Consider the following 20,997-nt stretch of genomic DNA (forward strand, 5'->3'; position numbering starts at 1 on the left):
AAAGGCTGCATAACTTATTTTTGAAAAGTGTCCATCACTCAAGGGATGTTAATACAGAGCAGTCCAGCAAGACTTCTGCCTGGATGCTCAGTTTGCAATCCTAAATTGTCAACGTGTGCCAAGCGTCTGGATGGGAAAAAGATTATCTAGAACAGACTATGAACTTTGTCAGCTGTTTGAAAAAACCATTGACTATACCTGAGCCAAACTGTATATTCTTTACATGTGTCTTAGCATCGTTTTACCATTTCTTATTCATATAGATTTTTTTTTCACTAAAGGTGAACTTTTTGTTCATCTTGGCAAGATAATGTAAAAATAGTGAAGGTATATCTTTGATAAGTGTAAACAGACAGGACAAAAATATGATTTGTCAAAATAAATGTGTGCATTAGCCTGTTTTAGACAACTTTTGCTGGGATGTGCTTGGATGGGTCATTTTTGTGAAGGTTAATTTAGTCTAAATGGGTATAATCTAACAGATGGTTTTAAATATATATCTATAATGACTACTCTCTGACTGTTGGTAATGGATATGACAATGTTAATATGTTTGGTCTTGGCGGAATAGATCTGCTACACTGCTGTTATTTCTGCTGCAGAGAAAGTACAGGACTTGCTACTGCTAATATATGACCTGCTGCTGCTGTACAACGTAGCGTTCATTAATTACCTGTAGAAGGTCTATACAGGTGGAGCTGGGGAAGGTAGGGGGTTTATAAAAGCGCGCTGCAACTGCTACAGCAAATGCTGACCAAGTATTTGAAGGTTTGAGCTGCGAGCTTATTGGCTACTGATACAGCAGGAACCAATCATCTGTGCCCTATAGAGAATGATGTTGCAAGCAGACTGAGTTAAAGGAGAACTCCGGTCAGTTTTAACATTGAGCTAATTTTTTGGTACATTTGGAGTGCTGTCAATACAGAGAACAACGACAAAAATCGGTGTTGCCTACACAGAGTTATCCTCTTTTTAAAATTTGCACCCTGTTGACTTCAATGGGGCAAGTTTTAAACCTGCCTTTAGCCTCTTAACATCCTTGATGTGTCATTACAAGTGCACAGGTCATGTGAGTGATTCCTTTAGAGTGAACGCGGGTCAGTCTGACTGCAGTAGATGTGAAAGATATGAATAAAAAAGGTTATTTATTTAGCCAGCGCTCATACCTGTATTTACATCCTGTTTTCGGTCAAAGTCCATAGTAATCGATTGTCGAGTTCACGCACATTGGTTTAGTACCTATGATCATGCGCGTGAAATCGACAATCGATTACTATGGACTTTGACCGAAAACAGGATGTAAATACAGGTATGAGCGCTGGCTAAATAAATGTAATTTTTATTCATATCTTTCACATCTACTGCAGTCAGATTGACCCGCGTTCACTCCGAAGGAATCACTCACATGACCTGTGCACTTGTAATGACACATCAAGGATGTTAAGAGGCTAAAAGCAGCTTTAAAACTTGCCCCATTGAAGTCAACAGGGTGTAAATTTTAAAAAGAGGATAACTCGGTGTAGGCAACACCGATTTTTGTCGTTGTTCTCTGTATTGACAGCACTCCAAATGTACAAAAAAATGAGCTCAATGTTAAAATTGACCGGAGTTCTCCTTTAAGGACTTATCAACCTACGTCATCTAGAGTTTCAAGAGCTGGACTCAATTTTTTCAATATACTTTATCATTAACTTGGATTTTATTTGTATTTAACATTAGCTTGGCACTATTGTTTATACATTTTTAAATTAGTATGGACCTGAAATGTATCCATTTCCAGGGCACTGGTTTTATTTATTTATTTTTGTACGTTTAGCTAGACACTGGTTTTTAAATGTGTTTTTAAGGAACTGTAACAAAAACTGGATTGTGTTTTTTTTAGCAGGCATGTGCTTTAGAATGAACTTGATTTATATTCAGCATTAGCTTGGCACTATTGTTTGTAACTGCTTTTGAATTAGTGTGGAACTGGAATTAATCCATTACCTGGAGATTAATTTTAATTGTATTTGTAAATTTAACTAGGCTCTGTTTTTTAAATGTGTTTTAAAATAACTTTAAATAACTTCTGCTTCGGCTTGTATTTAGCACTAGCACTATTAAAATTGAGATTTTAATGGGATTTATGCATTACTAGGGCATTCTTTAATTGTATTCATACATTGTACTATTTTTTAAATGTATTTTACTTTTAAAGTAGCCTACATATTTGGATATCTACAGTACAAGTGAGATTAATCAGACTCCTTACTTACTTACTTGTTGCTTAGCACTCTTTATTTTGGTTAAAGGGGGAATCTTTGAGACGCGGGAGAATGAACCCGTCAGTATGGATGAACTCGCCTTTAAATTTGCTGTTACAAGTATCAACCGAAACAGAACCTTGATGCCAAACACCACGTTGACCTACGACATCCAGAGAGTAAACCTCTTTGACAGCTTTGAAGCCTCCCGAAGGGGTATGACTCTTTTTTTGATTGATTTGATTTTGAATTTATTTTACTATTTTATTCTTTGACATTTGCTTAGTGGAATATATTAAATCAAATGTATACATGTATCGGTTTTTTTTTATTGGCTTGTAGTTTAGATTTATAATATTATATGTATTATATTTTATTGTTCATTTAATGTTAATTCAATATATTGTTATAATTATTTTAAATTGCTGGATACAGTTGAGAAGGTCAATACCTCTGATGAAGGACACGCCAAAATAACAATTTTTAGGAGCAAATGTGTAAAATTAGCTACTTTGTTAATTTTATGTATTTAATGTATCTGATACAACAAAAACATGGTATTTGTGACTCTAATACTTAAATATTGAAATTATACCATTTTCATGGAAATTGCCATTATAAGCTAATTTAATGATAACCCAGAATTGAAAAGGCCAGATTATTGCTATGTACATGCTTTGTTCTGTTTTTTCCTCTTTTCTGTTTCTAATACACATTTTTTCATGTCACCTGTTTTTCTTTCCCTGTCTGTTCTCTGTCCCTCCATTTTTTCTTCTCTCAGTATGTGACCAGCTGGCCCTGGGGGTTGCGGCGGTCTTCGGCCCCTCTCACAGCTCCTCGGTCAGTGCCGTCCAATCCATTTGCAATGCTCTAGAGGTGCCACACATCCAGACACGCTGGAAACACCCATCTGTGGACAATAAAGACAATTTTTACATTAACCTCTACCCTGAGTACACCTCCATAAGCAGGGCTATCCTGGACATTGTTATTTTCTTCAAATGGAAGTGTGTTACTGTGGTTTATGAAGACAGCACAGGTGAGTGACAGTTATGGTTTAGAAAGAGGAGACAAAGGGATATTTGAAGGGCAGCTCAATGTGCTTTTTGAGGTTTTGTGATCTTCAATGGGATCTTCACAGCTTTGTGCTTTAAAATGGGACACTGCAGGCCACAACATTTATACCGAAATTTTTCACTCTTTTTCTGCTGGAACGAGTGACTGATGTCCACATATATTTACATTCTATTATATTTAAAACAAATGGGAATGCAAATTGAAATTCAACAGTAACCCTTGCATTGCTTATCACCATCTGTCACGGACTGGGTTGGTGAAAGTAGCGAGGACTCAAGTGCAGAAACAAATGGGTACTTATTAACAAAATAAATAAAACAAAACTACAAACCAAAACTCCCCGTGGGGGAAACCAAGAACACGAGGGAACATAGACAACGAACCAGCACAGGACTGCAAACACAGGGAGACTACATAGGGAAGCAAACAAAAGAGTGTAACGAGGAAAGCAGGTGGGGCAAATAAATCAATAATCAGGTAACAAGATGGGAGGGGCTAGACAATTGACAGGAGCACACATGGCACAAGGAAATACATGACAAGCCATGTTCTCACAACAATACACAAACACATGACAAACCGGGAATGCCAGAGCTCTGTCACCAACCCAAGATGTAACCCAAACAGAAGTGACAGAACTCTGACACCATCATATGTTTTGAACGCTGGTTCCCAAGCACGGAATAATGGTATCCCCTTCAGGCCATGCTGGTCAAGTTTTGTTGGTGAACAAGTATAAACCAATATGAAATCAGCATAAACCAGTTTGCAAATGCCTTGTGGTTTAAACTGGTCTTTTCAGCAGGGATCCCCTCATGAATTTTAGAATTTTTTGTGTCTACTTATAATTTCTTAATATCAGGAATTTTCTATTCTGTTAATGTTAGATATAGTATTTTTATATGGCATTTTGTTTCTGACACTCGCTGTAAGCGGTAGACCCATCACAACAGACTGAGCCATCTGACCAATCAGAGCACAATAGGATCTTGGATTGGTTGGTTTAGACTAGAGAGACCAAATCCTTGATCGAACTGAAAAAAAGGTGATGCTGCAATGTATGTAAACCTATTGCAGGAGACCTTCAAAACTTAATTAGGGACCTTTAAAATAGAATAATAGGGGCACTTTAAATTCCTGCATTGAAATGCACTGTGATGAAACATTTAATATGTGGTATAGGCATGTTTAATGCATGATTTCGCCCTTGCCCTTATCAGTTTAATTTCCTTTTGACAGCATTATTTCAATACCATATTTCATTTTCTATATATTTTGACTTTTGTGACCTTTTCTAAACTAAAATGGTTTTGAAAACAGTGAAATATTGACTGAATATTGATCTCCTCCCACGTTGTTTCCTGCTGATTACAGACATGTATTTCATAGGCCCTGGCTCATGTGTCAGCAGACTGAAGAAATATCATGATTGGAGTGGTTGTTCAGATTTAGAATTATTATTATTTCTCTCAAAGAGGTGATAAAAAGGGTTGATTACTCACTCTGAAGATCACACTCAAGAATCAAACAATAACTGTAGATATGAAACACTTGAAATCAACATGACATTAAGGGTGACTGACAACATTTTTAATAAATTGTCAATATTGTGCATAATTTATCAAAAATGTATCATATAAACTTTTTCATCAAATCAAAATGTAATAACTTTCTCTGCCTCTGAGATGACTTCTGTTTTGATGTAATCAAAGACATGCAGTTGGGGAAATACTAACCTATAAAAGTATCATAACACCAATATCACCACACAATCAAATTACTCCTTACATTTAAATCCAACTAAATAGTTGCACATGCAACTGCAGCATAATGCGTAATATGCAAATTGCTATAATGCTATATAGTTCACCAACACACTTCAATTGTTCCTCTGATGGCATCAAACTAATCTGGAGAGCAAATCAAATGCAGACAAACTAGAAAAACAACCACAAGTAAAAAAAATAAAAATGGAAAATTGCCCTGCAAACACTTCTATTTCTACAGCTTAAAATGAATGCTGACTCTGTAGCCAATGTCTTTGTAACAACTTGCTTGCACCAGATAGAAATTGTGTCAGATTGACCAGTTTCAAAATGATTAGTGTGTCTGATTCATAGCCAGTAACTTGGATCGAAATCATTAGGAGAGCTCAGGGAACAGATGCCAGCTCAAATTACCCTAGTATTTACACATCATACCATCTCAGCTGTAGTGTGATTTGTCTTGGATTCCTGTGTGCCCATCCCATCTGTTTGAAAACACAAATTACACACAATTTTCTGCGTTTCTATACTTTGATAGCATGATTTATGATTTATATCTTATCATTGCTTGGAAGTACGTTATTATATGGCCAAGACTAAATCAAGGCAAATAACTTGCCTGGAACTAAAAGGGGTTTCATACCTGTTTTTTTAACTGAGCATCAAAGGAATTTTTTTTTGCCCAAACCTGTTATTATGACCGACATATTTCTTTATCCATGTCACTGAATTTAGTTGCACAGCCTTTATAAGAAATTCATGTCCCTAATATTAGTCTGCCACCACTTTTGACTTTCCTCCTGAGCCTGCATGGGATATATTTTCTTCAAAATATCACAAAATTTAAGAAATGTGGGTTTTAATTTTTAATCCAATTTGAATCCCTATAAGTTTCGGTTACCATAAAGATATAATTAATAAAAGCTATTTTAAAGACGTACCAAACGCTGTGATGATCTAATAAAGCCATCATGAGATTATAGACTAAAATACAAACAATACCAGCATCATCAGAAATGAAAACAAGGTTGTTTAGACGGTCTTATCAGATCTAACACCAGGAAACCAGTTTTAGCATGTGGTTCATAATGCTATAACATTTTGAGAGTGAGGGAATAGAAACAATATAGAAGCTCATTATTTTAACCTTGACTCCCAGGAGCCCCTACATGTAGTGGAGCCCAATATGTATCCGTTTCAGAGTCTCGTCCAAGAGCACACTGAACTTGAGAGATGAACCCCTGAATCTGAGCTTGTCTGGTTATTAAAGTAATATTCATGAGAAGTGAATGAAGTCTGTCTTTAACCATCTGTATTAATTCACTGTTGTCATGCACAAGAATTATACTTAATTTAGTGATCTGCAAGATAGCCGCTTAATAGTTTGCTCATCTGTATCAGTGTTATTATTAACTAAAACTATTAACTGAAATACAGCTGAAAAAAATAAATTCATATAAAAATTCTATGAAAATCTTAAATTTAAAAAACTTTACTATGTTCACTACTTTTTACTATTATCAAGTCTGTAGGAATCATTAGAGAGATGCAATCATATTCTAGTGAAAATAACATAGAGGATCCTTATTAACTAATAACACTGACTGAATCTGTCATTTTCTGCAGTGGCCCTTGCTAATGCCTTTCCCAGGTCTGTTCAACCTTTAGATCACTTTTTGACCTGCTGCGGTTTAACGCATTACTTTTCGCTACTATAGACTGAGTGTTTTGATTAAAGAGAAGCCCCAAATGCATCTGATTGTTATGTATCAACGGAATAAATGAGTCCCAGTTTATGGTCTCTGTAAACATCTGCTATAACACAAGGGAAATCAAAAGTGTAATTACTGCAGCTCGTGATGAGTTTGTTTCTCTTCCATTGCTCCCCACCTTCGATCACTTTTTTTGTGTTCTGTTTTTTCAAGGATTAATGCGTATGCAGGAACTGATCAAAGCTCCGTCCAAAAACAACCTGAAGATCAGAATCCGCCAGCTGGCGACGGGAGGAGGTGACAGTCGCCCCCTGCTAAAGGAGATGAAGAAAGAAAAAGAGTTTTACGTCATCTTCGACTGCTCCTACCAAGTAGCCGCCGAGCTTCTCAAACAGGTGCATCATCCTTTCAATAAATTCTCGTTTTGAACTTTTGTTGAACTCAATGTTGCGCAGATTGAAGTGGATTGAAAATGAGAGTCAAGTGCTCTTGCATGCTGTGACCCAGCAGGATCTCAGAGCTGTACTTTAAAGCGGACATGTAATTCAGTATGTGCCATGCTGCCTGTATTTCTGAATGCTGCTGATATCGTCTTATTTCACACTCAATCCATCTTTGCTTTCGTTTTCTTCTGGATTCTTCCCAAAAAACATCTTTTGTTGTGTTTCTCCTCCCACAGCTGATGTCGATGGGTATGATGACAGAGTATTATCATTTCTTCTTCACTACTTTGGTGAGTCTGAAAAGCTCCCTGCTTGCTTTTAATAAGAGCTCTTTTCATTGCATTAGATGATGAGCAGGCGAAGTGATTTTCTGCTGTTTCTTATAATTGTTACTTGTCAGATTGTATGATAAAACCCCACTGACATCTTGACTTACCTTATACACCCTTTGTGACATCAACTGTCTTATGTCAGGCTGTATAATATTCATTCTGATTTATGTTTGACAGTGTTCACTGAGTTCACTCATTGCCACATGAAACTGAAATGGTAGCGCACAATCCTAAGCTTTGTGCTGATGTTAATAAAGGTTTTAAAAGATCAGAGTGAAATTGAATTTAGGGATGAACTTATAACTAGAAAAAGAAAGTCATCAAGACAAACTTTGAATTATGGCTTGGAAACCTTATCAGAAAGTTTAAAGAAGTTTAAAAAGTCTGAAGGCCTTGACAAAATGGCCTGACAGATGGACTAGCAGATATGCTACCATTTAAAAGTTTAGTGTTATAAAGGTTTTTTTTTAAAGAAATGAATACTTTTATTCAGCAAAGACACTTTAAAGTGACTTTACATTAAATACTTTTACATCATTACAAAAGATTAGTATTTCAAATAAATGCTGTTTTTGAGCTTTCCATTCATCAAAGAATCCTGACAAATGTATTACAGTTTCCACAAAATATTAAGCAGCACAACTGTTTTCAACATTGACAATAATTATAAGAAATGTTTCTTGAGCACCAAATCAGCATATTAGAATGTTTTCTGAAGAGTCACTGAAGACTGGAGTAATGATGCTGAAAATTTAGCTTTGCCATCATAGAAATAAATTACAATTGAAACAGAAAACAGTTACTTTAAATTATAATAAAATTACCTGTTGAATTCAGTAAATTCAACTTTCTGCTTCCAATTCTACTTCCTGTGGGTTGTGGCCAATTCAATCCAAATTCCAATTTATGAATTTAAAGGAAGACAATTCTTAAATTCTGAGTTTTGCACAACCAAGATTTATGGACTCCTAACAAGAGCTTAAGGCTGCACCACATTCAAAATGGACCACTTCATCTCTTATGACAAAGAAACGCATGGCATGAAGAGGTTATATCTTGTGCAAAGTTTGCACAGCTCTTAAAGCTAAATCTAAACTCTTATTGTCTTGCAGGATCTGTTTGCTTTGGATCTTGAGCAATACCGCTACAGTGGCGTCAACATGACTGCCTTCCGCCTCCTGAATCTAGATGATCCGTATGTGGCTTCTGTGATCCAGAAGTGGTCCATGGAGCGCCAGCTGGCACCGCCCAAACCTGAGAGTGGATTAATGAGTGGCATTATGACTGTGAGGATCGCTCTGCTATCATGCTCAGTCCTGTTCTAGAGTACTAATACAGTTTGCTTTTTTGAATTTTCTGCACTCGCAATCAAATTCTGGGAGTCAGTTTGGTTATCGCAAAAATAGAAAAGTCTTGTCTTGACTTCCGTTATGAGTTCATACTGACAGAATTTGATCCGCTCCTGTAAGATATTGCATAAACAGGACAATTGACCTATTGATAAGCTCCTCCCCTTGAACACAGATGAGCCAATGGCAGTTGAGTATCAGTTGCATGGGGACCGGAACTCAGACTTCTTTAGGTTTCAGAGGTTCCTGCCATAGAGAAACATTGGAGAAGCTCTCATTGGTTTGATGGTGTTTATGCTACAAAAATAGTAAAACGATGTGCCTGGAGTAATTGTAACACTGATTCCAGGTATCCTGAGAGGATGGGCAATTTAATTTATTTTATTCTGTTTCCTAAACCCAAACAAGACAGTGCAAAATGTCTGCTGTGTATTAATTCAGTGATGTGGACGCAGTGACCTGGTTCCTTAAGGATTCAACCCCAATCCCAATGAAGATGAAAACCTAAATTTTCTGGTTGTCATACATTAAGTTAAAATTTAAATTAGTGAGTCCATGCTAACGTACAAACCTAAATAGCTGACTTCTTACATCATATACAGACTGGTCTACAATTCAGTGCCTCTCCATATTAAACTGGTTAAATGTAAATTAATTTAATCTTATCCTGCGGTACATGAACAGTGTTGATCCTGGATGTTGTCGTCTGTGATCGTGACGACCGTAACACGAGGCTTCTCCTGTTACCCACCATATTTATTTTTAAATCTTTTATATATCCCTCAATGGCATATTTAAGTCCCACATGAATGCCCCTCGACGAGAGCTGGCTTCTGTGTCCAAAATGTATCAAAAACATATTGGGACAAGGTTTTCACACTGACAGCTGTCATTGAGTGACAGTTAGCAACTCTGTTTGTTTGTCTGAGTTCGCTACCTAAGGGGGGCAGGGCTTACCAATAGGTCAATTCAGAGTCAAACCTCTCAGTAAAAACAGTTGTCGATCCCAAACACTGACTGTGTGAACGCACAGTAAAACGAGCCAATCGCACTGCTCAAAATCCTCATTTACATATAGACCAGAACTAAAACCAGTCCCTAACTTCTTATAAGCACATCCTTCACAGTTAGAATAACTAGGATTAAGACTTACCGCTGTTGACTAATCTACCCGTCCTCCAGAAGGCAGTGTATACTGCTAGCACACTCAGCCTCATTAGACATGCATGAAGAGCTTAAAGCAGAAAGCATCCAGAGATTTATTCAAATCTATTTTTACCATCCAGGTCACATTTTAGCACTGAATAATACCCAGAGAAACATAAGGTGTGTGCGGTGGGGGACAGGGGAGGAGCTCTTTTCCTGTGATCAGATGGAAAGGAAATTAAACTTAAATGCCATTACGTAACATTCAATATTGAATGAATGGTAAACAAAAACACGTTCTGTGTGTATATTGATGCATTCATGTGAAGTTTGATTATATTTAGAGCATGTTTTGTGGGTAAATTCTTCCCTCCTTCCGCAGACCGAGGCTGCTCTCATGTATGACGCAGTGTTCATGGTTGCTGTCGCGTCTCAGCGGGCCACACAGATGACAGTGAGCTCCCTACAGTGCCACAGACACAAACCCTGGAGGTATGGCCCGCGCTTCATGAACTTGTTTAAAGAGGTGAGAATATTGTCCTTTATGTAGCAAAACACATTCAATTGATTTGAATCGTAAACTTGATTTTAATTGTAAGCGATTATAGACATTTTTAACTTTACAAGAAACAGTGATTACAATTAAATCAAGTTAAAATTATAAAAATGAAGTTTTATTTAGTCAAGGAATAAGTTTTCTTGCTGCTAAAACGCATACACTACCATTAAAAAGTTTGGGGTTTAAAAGAAAAAAATATATATAGCGGCACAACTGTTTTCCACATTGATAATAATAAGAAGAAATGTTTCACCAAATCAGCACATTAGAATGATTTTTGAAGTATCATGTAACACTGAAGACAGGAGTAATGGCAGCTTTGCCATCACAGAAATAAATTACATTTTAAAATATATTAAAAAAGAAAGGTTATTTTAAATTGTAAAAATATTTCAATTTTTTTTTATCAAAAGAGACTTCTTTCAAAATCATTAAAAAATCTTACTGACTCCAAACTTTTGAAAGGAAGTGTATATAAATTGCAGCAGTGCATAATGCATCATATCATTAAAGGTCCCATTCCATGGATTATTTTTATTATTTTATAATGTTTCCAGGGGTGCCCTTATAATGTTAGTATGTTTTTTAGATCAAAAATTGGTATTATTTAGAAATAAAAGGCATATTTCCTAGCCTGATTTCATTCCCTGATTTGAACACTCTGTTTGAAGGGGCGTGTCTGCTGTGAGACTTCAGTGTACACGCCCTCTGCTGTGATTGGCTGACATGCTTGCATATGAAATATCTGGCATTACATGTGGAACTATCTGGAAAACTTTTACTATTACAGCTATTATACGTTTTTACTATTACAGCTATCTGGATTAACGAATCGTGAGAAGTTTTTTAAGTATTTAGATCTATTCCCATCACATAAAAGGTTGCAGTGATGATGAGCATTGAGCAGATAACAGTCTGTTGATCGCGTGAAAGATCTTATCATTGCAACGCAGTTTCTGCACTCTCACTAATGATTTCACCAATGCAAACATGAGGTATATAAATACAGTAAGAGCTTCGTTGTGCAGTGTAACAGCGTCATTGATTTCATAACGAGTTTTGTCAAGTGTCCAGATAAACTCGCGCTGTGTGATTGATAGCTTGGGCGATTGGAAAGGGATTGTTCTTTGATCGCTTTCTGTATATTAATCACAGTTTAAGTAAGATTATTTTCATCCTACTAAGAGAAACGATGTGAAGTTGATCGCTACTTCCATATTAAATCACTACTTACCGCTTGCTGGAATATAGTTGAAATTGCCCCCTTCGTCAGTATGAAACGCTGAGAGAAGCCTGCTTGATATTGTCCCAGGTTAGAAAAACAGTCCGTGGTGAAATGGACAGAGCAACTAACAACTTCGAATTAAACTTTTGCGGTATCCGATTATAGATAAACATCAACCACGTCTGTTGACATTTCGCCATCAATACGCCTGTGTTCCTGTGGGCGGAGGTTACAGTTCTTGTGACATCATTAAAGAAGGAAGTAGAGGGGTGTAGTCCAATCCAGCCGTTTTTTGTAGTCAACTCCTGTTAAATAAAATATCTCGCTTGGCATTGAACTTTGAGCTTTATAATTTTACAGATATTATTTATACTCTAACAACAACATTACACACTAACTAAAGTTTGAAACATGGGATCACGAAGAACGGGACCTTTAAGAAGAACAGTTATTAATGCATGAATCAAACTCTGAATTATGACAATTTCTGATATGTTTTTTCATGCATCATTTTATTTATTATATCAAGGGCTGTTAACTAGGGCTGCGTTAATTGCTTAAAATATTTTTTGCACGTTAAACTGGAAAAAAGACGCACAGACAGCGTGCCACAATCGAGTTCTCTCTCGTGCTTGAACAATAACACAGTTATGCCAAACTGTCCGTTTTGTCAAGTGTCCTCATAAGAGCAGCCTTAAATGAGTTCAATAAAGTCTTAAAGGAACACGCTGACTTTTTGGGACTTTAGCATGTTCACCGTATTCCCCAGAGTTAGATAAATCCATACATACCCTTTTCATCTCCGTGCGTGCCGTAACTCTGTCTGACGCACCCACCGCTAGCCTAGCTTTGCACAAAGACTGGAGGTAAACGGCTCCAGCTAGCATACTGCTCCCAATAAGTGACAAAATAACGCCAACATTTTCCTATTTACATGTTGTGATTTGTATAGTCACAGCGTGTACAAATAACAAGGTCACATGAGACACAGCATCTTCTAACCGTATACATACTGGGAACTATATTCTCAGAAGGCGAAGCACCGCTACTTGGGCGGAGAGATTTGCTTGCATCACCTGAGAAGCCCCGTGGTGAGGAGCAGAGAGTTCGCTCAGAGTTGGAGTAAATCACTCCGCAGAAGTAGCGGTGCTTCGCCTTCTGAGAATATAGTTCCCAGTATGTATACGGTTAGAAGATCAGATGGCTGTGTCTCATGTGACCTTGTTATTTGTACACGCTATGATTATACAAATCACAACATGTAAATAGGAAAATGTTGGCGTTACTTTGTCACTTATTGGGAGCAGTATGCTAGATGGAGCCGTTTACCTCCAGTCTTTGTGCAAAGCTAGGCTAGCGGTGGGTGCGTCAGACAGAGTTACGGCACGCACGGAGATGAAAAGGGTATGTATGGATTTATCTAACTCTGGGGAATACGGTGAACATGCTAAAGTCCCAAAAAGTCGGCGTGTTCCTTAAAATGAATGTAAAAAGTTGTGAGAGAATGAGACGCGTAAGAGATCCGCATCATGTGCAGCAGCGGCAGGTCTTAAAGTGACAGAAGCCACTAATTCTGTCTGTCCGTAAAGTTAATCAAAGAACAAAGGGAACAGAAAAAAAATCACTCACTGCTCTTGACTAAAGATCTTGACTTTAATAAGGATTATTATTTTCTACCTGTTAGATGAGGTAGGGCAATTGTAAATATGACATTTACATTTATTTATTTGGTTTATGTGAGGATTGTTTTAAGTTGTTATATTTTTTGAAGCCTAACAAATGTAAAAAAAATTACACTGTCAATTACACTGTAATGTTGAATGGCTATAATTAATGTTTAAAAATAATTTTCATCGAGACATCAGTAGCTGTATTAGTATCAGTGATACTGGCCTAAAAAGATGCCATTAAACATGTTTAATCTTTATGTTGTTTCTACATACATTTGGAGATTAACTGTGAAGTTATTACATTATATTAAAAAAGTGTTTTTAATTGTGATTAATCGCGATTAATCACAGAAAAAATTTGTGATTAATCTAGTTATTTTTTTTAATCGATTGACAGCACTAATTACAGTATATCCCTTTATGTGGTTACAAATAAATCGTGCAGAACGGTGAAAACTACAAAATCTCAAAGGGGATAAATTGCAAGAGCTTCAATGTCACTCCTCTCAGGAGTTGCATTATTGCATTGTTACTCATTTGTATTAAGTCAAACCTTTAGTTGCGTCGATAGCCATGCACATATCATATTTGCAACAGTCGCTACCACTCATGTTGAAAAGTAGTTAATTTGTATGATCACTGAATGTGTGAATACTGCTTAATGGTGGAATATTTACCAGACAGTCTTTTTGTACTCTTTTAGACTTTTTAAACTTTTCCTTTAGATTTTTGACCTGTAGGTTACATAAAAATTTATTTGTAAATGAAAAACATGTTTTTAAGGCAGAGGTGCCTGAAAATAGATACTAGTACTTTTGCGTTTTGATCTTATTTTAAGTCCCAGATCACTGCTGGATGCTCTCACTGCCTTTGAACCGAGGGGTCATAACACTTCTCCTTCATGTTTGAGTGTGGGGTGTGTGTCCATCCACTCTGAGAACTCAAAAGGCGATGCCTGTGATAGCTCAAAATGGCTGTCTAGGGGAACGAAAGCTTGTTCTGAATAGGGCTTTCAGTAACATTTTTAGATATGCTTTCAATTCCACTTGCATAGTGACTCGGCAGTCAGAGTGTTCTTGGCTTTAGAAATGGAAGAGGCTTTTTGGCTGTTTTTAAAAATGAATAGTGCCACATTGCATTAGGGAAGGGGCGGCCCAGCAATGATAAGCGGTACAGAGAGTGAATTTGTTTCCCTGTTTGAGTCTGCCTTGTACTAGAAACCCTCGGTACTCAGTTTGCACCTTATTCACAGAGCGGCAATGCCAGAAAAAGAAAAAGTACAGGACTTTAAGGAACACGCCGACTTTTTGGGACTTTAGCTTGTTCACCGTATCCCCCAGAGTTAGATAAGTCCAAACATACCCTTTTCATCTCCGTGCGTGCCGTAACTCTGTCTGACGCACCCACTGCTAGCGTAGCTTAGCACAAAGACTGGAGGTTAATGGCTCCAGCTAGCATACTGCTCCCAATAAGTGACAAAATAACACCAACATTTTCCTATTTACATGATGTGATTTATATAGTCACAGCGTGTACAAATAACAAGGTCACAAACCGTCTACATACTGGGAACTATATTCTCAGAAGGCGAAGCACTGCTCCTACAGAGGTATGGCACACACGGAGATGAAAAGGGTATGAATGGACTTACCTAACACTGGGGGATACGGTGAATATGCTAAAGTCCCAAAAGGTCGGAGTGTTCCTTTAAAGATGTTTTCATGTTTCATGAGGAAATCACACTGCCTGTTATTCATTTCGTACATTTGGATTTGCTGACATTTGGTTGGTTGACATGTCTTTAGAGGGTCTTTGAAGAGATGTGTGGTTTTGGTGATGGAAATGTGGTTTACATTTTTAAAGCTGAAGTGTGTAATTTCTGCACCATTAGTGTCACCAAATGAAATTGGAAACATAATGGCTGTTCTCAAACAGGCTTCTGGAAAATTTCTTTCGTCTTCCAGGAAAACAGGTAGCTCCACTACTTAAACTCATGCTATAGGGTGAAGTGTGTCAGTTCTGTCCTATAGAGTGCAACAGTGATTAGATGTGAGCCCATTATTTCAGGAGCCTAGTTACGGAAGTATTTTTTCTATAAATTTTTCCCATTGGGATTTTTAAAGTCTTTGTTTAAGAGTTATAAGCCATAAATGAAACCAACCAGCTACGAGGTGAATCACAACATTATAAGCATTGATTTGAAGTAAAAACTTACAAAAATACAAAAGTACAAGCCTGTGTACTTAAAGGGATACTTCACCTCTGGGAAGATGAATGTGTATTTAAAATAGGTCATTTAAGTAGAAGAAATGTGAAGAAATTTTTGAATTTGGAGCTTTCTAGACTGAGAAAAGCCAGAAAATGTATTTTTGGCTTATGTGGATGAAAGACAACAACTCCCAGAATGCACTTGCTTCGCTGCCTTAGGAGGCCACGCCTACCGGTAAGAGTGCGCAGTTGAAAACAACAAGGCTTAGCCTACGTGATGAGTTTGCCAGGGATCTCTAGAGATCGCCCAAAATGTCCGGGATTCGGCTTTTGCGTTCTACAGTCGCCATTCATCATGTTTACCGTGGCGAGCAGGACGAGGCTGACGGCCGCGGGAGAACGGCGCGAGACCGGTGGCGTCATTACTGTGACGCGCCGGGTCTCGCATCTCTCACGGAGGTGCGGGAATTTTCTTAGCAAGGGTAAAACGCACATCAAACGATCACTTGTTTAGCGTTCATGTAAACACTACATTCAGATTCACCAATCGGAATGAATTCAGTTAGATTGAAACAAAAGGTGAGCTGCATGTAAACAATGAATGGCGACTGCAGAACGCAAAAGCTGAATCCCGGACATTTTGAACGATCTCGCCCGCCGGACAAGTCCGGGAAAAGGAGGATGGTTTTCCCTACTTACTCAGCTTTCTCCTACTATTCAGCTTTCTCCACAGAACAAGAGCCTGCAAGCTTAGCTTCCAAAGAAAGACGGCTGACACTGTGTACATTCTGTGAGTGAGATCCCACCTCCTATGGGCGGGCTGAAAACATGCGGAACAACGTCATCTACTGGCTGTAGTCTTTAGCCTCTGGCCAGAAAATCCTCCGATGACGCAAAATGACGATTTTTGCGTCATCGGAGGATTTTTTCCAGACAAAAAATACATAAATCTCTCCTCTCAGGGGGATATGAGGGTGGAAAGTACGGTAATTCGAAAATACTACAGGTTTTCTACTAATACAAAGCTTAATGCTAAATCCTGAAGTAACCCTTTAATGGTGTTATTGAGGGAAATTAAAAATAAATTATTTCAAAGTAAAAAATAAGAGAAGGATAAAAGTATTGATTTAAAGAAGGTGATTGTATATAGAAACAATCTTTTGTGTGTATTGTATAAACACATAAATGATTAAGTAGTTTGAGAGCGTAGGGAGACTGACTCTATTGCGTCTTTCGTAGAGCGATTCTCTGATTGCTGGAGGTTCCTTTGCAGAATCATGTGTAATGTAGTTTTTCACATGGAATTCCACTGCTGAAAATTATTGTTTAAAAAATAATTGAAATAATTTGGGCTGATGGCTATACAGAAGCAAATACCATCTATAAACAACCTCGTAGCTTATAGTAGTTCTTTAATGGTTTATAAGTTATTGTTAAAAATCAATTCCCCTATGGCAGACAGGTCCATTCCTGCTCCTTGAGGGCCACTGTCCTGCAGAGTTTAGCTCCAACCCCAATTAAACACACCTGAACCAGCGAATCAAGGTCTTAATAGGCATATTAGAAACTTCCAAGCAAGTGTGTTGAGGTAAGTTGGGATTATACTTTGCAGGACAGCGGCCCACCAGGAGCAGGTTTGGACACCCCTGCCCACAGGAGAAAAGGAATGGGTTTCCGGTACTTTTTCGCCATCTTTTGTTGATCAAAAAACAGGTAGCTCCATCCCCAAACTCTTGCCGTTTGGTGAGCCAGTGTTGCTCCACAGAGCTACAGTGTTTACACTTTTGAGGGAAATGAACCTTTAAATGGCTTACGTATAGTAATTTCCACATGTTCAACTGGGAATGGAGAAAGTATTGAGCATCTGAAAAATGATGCACTTTGGCTTTAAGTGTGTGTAAGTGTCTAATTAGGGTTGTTTTGAGTTGTATAGTTATTTTTCTGTTCATGCCAACACCATGACGAACTGCTAATGAGTCCAGATGCTATATTTTAACGACCCATAAACTCTGTATCACAGCACCATTAAAGCCATAAAACACTGTTGTAAGAGGCCTCTCTACAGACACTGAGCTTGAAAATTCTTAATACTCAAAATGTTGTAGGATACAAAAACACATCACTCTGAACTGCGTATGTGCTGTAGCCGTTTAAATTCTTCACTTTAACAGCAGAAGCAGCCATGCTGGAGGGCTTTTAATAGATTGCCTGGACAAATAAAAATCCTCTTCATTTCATTTATTATTTTTCTTGCTTGTCCTGTCCATTTAAGTCATTTTCACTCACTTAAGTACTGTAATGGGAATTTTGGTGCAACTAATCAACTGTGACAGAAGGCTGAACAACTTTAAATGTAGTATTTGTTTATGTTGACCCATTGAGCAGGAGATGCAGAACAGTGCGGTTTTGCTTATGAGCTGCATTTTATGAGGAAATAACTAACAGAAAGTATTACGTGCCATATAATTTTAAATTGTGTAGCTCCTGTACTGTAGCAAAAAAAAAAAAAAAAAAGAAGTTTTTACACTCCATTTAAGGAGCTTTGATTATATTACACTGCATAGGACTTGGCAAAGCCATTCTGACGAAACGGCACTACAATAAGACCCACAGCTCTGGTGACACATTTAAGGGAGGTTTTCACAGTATTTATCCCTGCTTGGGGCCAAATTGTAGGGTTGAAGTGAAAAATACGTATCATTATGTTATTTTCGGCACCAAAAATGTTTGTGGTCCTATTAGGGTCACCACCCTCTGCTTCTCAAAACCAATAAGGAAAGTTAGTGTTGTCATTATCAAATTATGCAGTACATGTTTGTGATTTTTTCGAGTTACACTTTAAAGTTACACAGATTAAAGCAAGTTTATAAGATATGCACATTCCTGGTCTTATTGTGAACAATCAGTGCGTGTATTCCAAAGAAGAAAAATTCCATTTTTTTTCTTCTTTGGAATACAAGCACTGATTGTTCACAATTTTATCAAATTGATCTGTTCATAAAAAAAAATCTTATTATCAACAGAACAATTTGACTAAATCAATAAATAAATATTGTGAATTTTTTATTTCAGAATTTTTTAGTATTTGGTTTATTCCAAAGTGACAAACTTGCTTATTTGTTTGGTTAGTGGCCTAGAAAAAGTGCAGAATCTGAAATATTTCTCATGAAGTTTTTTTCATTCCTTTTTTTAAAATGTCTCAAAAACCTTGTTTTATTTCCAGGTTTGAAAATGACTTAAAATACCTACTGGCATTCTTTCTTTCTCACCCTAGAAAGTAGAGACATTTAATTTGACTAGTCAGTCGACCATTGTTATAACCACCACTGCAGTTCAGTGAACATGACAGTAAAGGCACGTTCACACCAAGGACTATAACGATAACGATAAAGTTATAGTTACAAATTCGTTCTAAATATAAAATAATAGTCCACACCACAACTATAACAATAATGGCACAAAGAAACTATATCATTGGAATCACTTTCAGAATTAGAATGCAGTGCACCCCTTGTCTCCATTGGCTCTATTACAGTTCCCTGCAATGGTGGAAGTGGTTCACATCGAGGTCAGCATCAAGTCTCCAGGTGTCCTGCGGAATAGTAAGCTGTATCCCCCTGAACAAGTCTGGTGACATGTTGAAGGCCAGCCTCTTGTTTTGAGATGTGCTCTGAGAAACACAGCAACCTTGATAATAGAAGTGTTTTTTCCTGATATCCCACCCACTTATCAAAGAGCATGAGCAGGGCTATTACTCTTCCTTAGTTGCCTCAGCTGATTGAATTCTGGGATTGCTTTCTCTCATTTTTTTTGCACAACAAAGCTAGGGGAAATGAAATGACGGTACACTAGCTTGATGTTCTTGCTTTTTGGGAAAAAATGCAGTCAGGCCTGACCATGTGTAGTGTAAGGAAGGGCACTTGTCATTTGGCTCAAATGATTTGAAATTTTGCCTCAAACAGCTTATGTGTGAATTAAATGTATTAAAAATAAAAAATATTAAAAAATATATATTTTTAAACTTAATCGAGAACTATGCCATTAAACTAAAAGTATAAGTCTGATCTTCCATTCGTAATGACCATAATTTTTGTGGTGGCCTGTGATAAAATGTAACAGTAAATGAAAAAGCTCTGTAACACTTGCTAAAATCAATACAAAACATCCTCAAACACTAAAACATTTTAAGATTATTAAAAATGGGTAATCTTGCCGTAAGAAAGTTAGTATGAAAAATACACATTTTTATAAACTTTGAACCTTTAAGATACACAAAATGTAAGTGTAAAATCTACTGTACACTTGTTTTAAATCATCCACACTTTAATACTCCATTTTAATATTGCAGATTTATGAAATTTTGTTCAAAAGTATTTGTTTTAAATTAATACTTTTATTCAGGTAAATGAATGTATAATATGTTACAAAACATTTAAAGTAAATGCTGGTCTTTTAATGTAGAAAAACTGAAAACAGCATTTTAAATTATATTTTTCAATGGTAAAGTTTTTATTGTATTTTTGATAAATAAATGGTGAGCATAAAAGACTTATTTCAAAAACAGTCAAAATAATCTTACAGACAGCAAACATTTGAATGGTAGTGTATGATTTGATTTATTATAAATAAAATTGTGACCATAAATCTAAAAATTACAAAGGAAGGCATTGTTACTGTCACGATCTTGGTGTGTTCTAGTCAGCATGCTTGAGGAAGTACTAATTCAAAAGTCTTTAATAAGCAAACCAGAATGCAGGAGAGCACAGGACAATACACTGGAAAACTAGCTTAAACACACTTAAAGTAAAGATGATAACCGACCGGAAAACAGGAAGTATATATACACAGAAGCAAAAAAGGGAACTAAATAAGGCACAGGTGTAATTAATCAGAAACCAAGGAATCTAACAAGGGGATTAACAAGACTAAACAGAAAAGAAACACAAGAAACAGACACATGAATGAAAACAATGAAATCTAACATACTGACAGTTACTTGGCTTGAAATGCTGTATGTTGCGGCTCAGTGGGTATAGGAGGTCCCCGGTTCTTCCCCTTTCTATTTGGACTTTGCATGTTCTCTCTGTGTCAGCGTGGGTTTCCTCCGGGTGCTCCTGTTTCCCCCACAATCCAAAAACATGCAGTATAGGTGAATTGGAGTCGCTAAATTGTCCGTAGATATTGAATGTGTGTGTGTGTGAGTCCCAAGCCATGTAATGGGGAGGGTTGAGGAAAGACTTGGCAACCTACCCTGGAAAGATCATTGC

General features: G+C 37.1%; 1 protein-coding gene across 8 annotated transcripts in view; it reads left to right on the forward strand.

Moving 5' to 3' along the window:
- The window catches only part of grik1a (glutamate receptor, ionotropic, kainate 1a), a 56,099-nt gene that overhangs the window by 12,472 nt on the left and 22,630 nt on the right, over positions 1-20,997 (forward strand). For all 8 annotated transcript variants that reach the window (XM_079860959.1, XM_079860954.1, XM_079860953.1 and 5 more), the window contains 6 exons: positions 2,292-2,459; positions 3,025-3,282; positions 7,012-7,193; positions 7,478-7,531; positions 8,686-8,859; positions 10,451-10,594. In XM_079860959.1, coding sequence (XP_079717085.1) covers positions 2,292-2,459; positions 3,025-3,282; positions 7,012-7,193; positions 7,478-7,531; positions 8,686-8,859; positions 10,451-10,594 — 980 coding nt within the window. The remainder of the gene's footprint in view (positions 1-2,291; positions 2,460-3,024; positions 3,283-7,011; positions 7,194-7,477; positions 7,532-8,685; positions 8,860-10,450; positions 10,595-20,997) is intronic.

Source organism: Squalius cephalus, assembly GCF_949319135.1.
Source record: "Squalius cephalus genome assembly, chromosome: 24".
Classification (NCBI taxonomy): Eukaryota; Metazoa; Chordata; class Actinopteri; order Cypriniformes; family Leuciscidae; genus Squalius; species Squalius cephalus.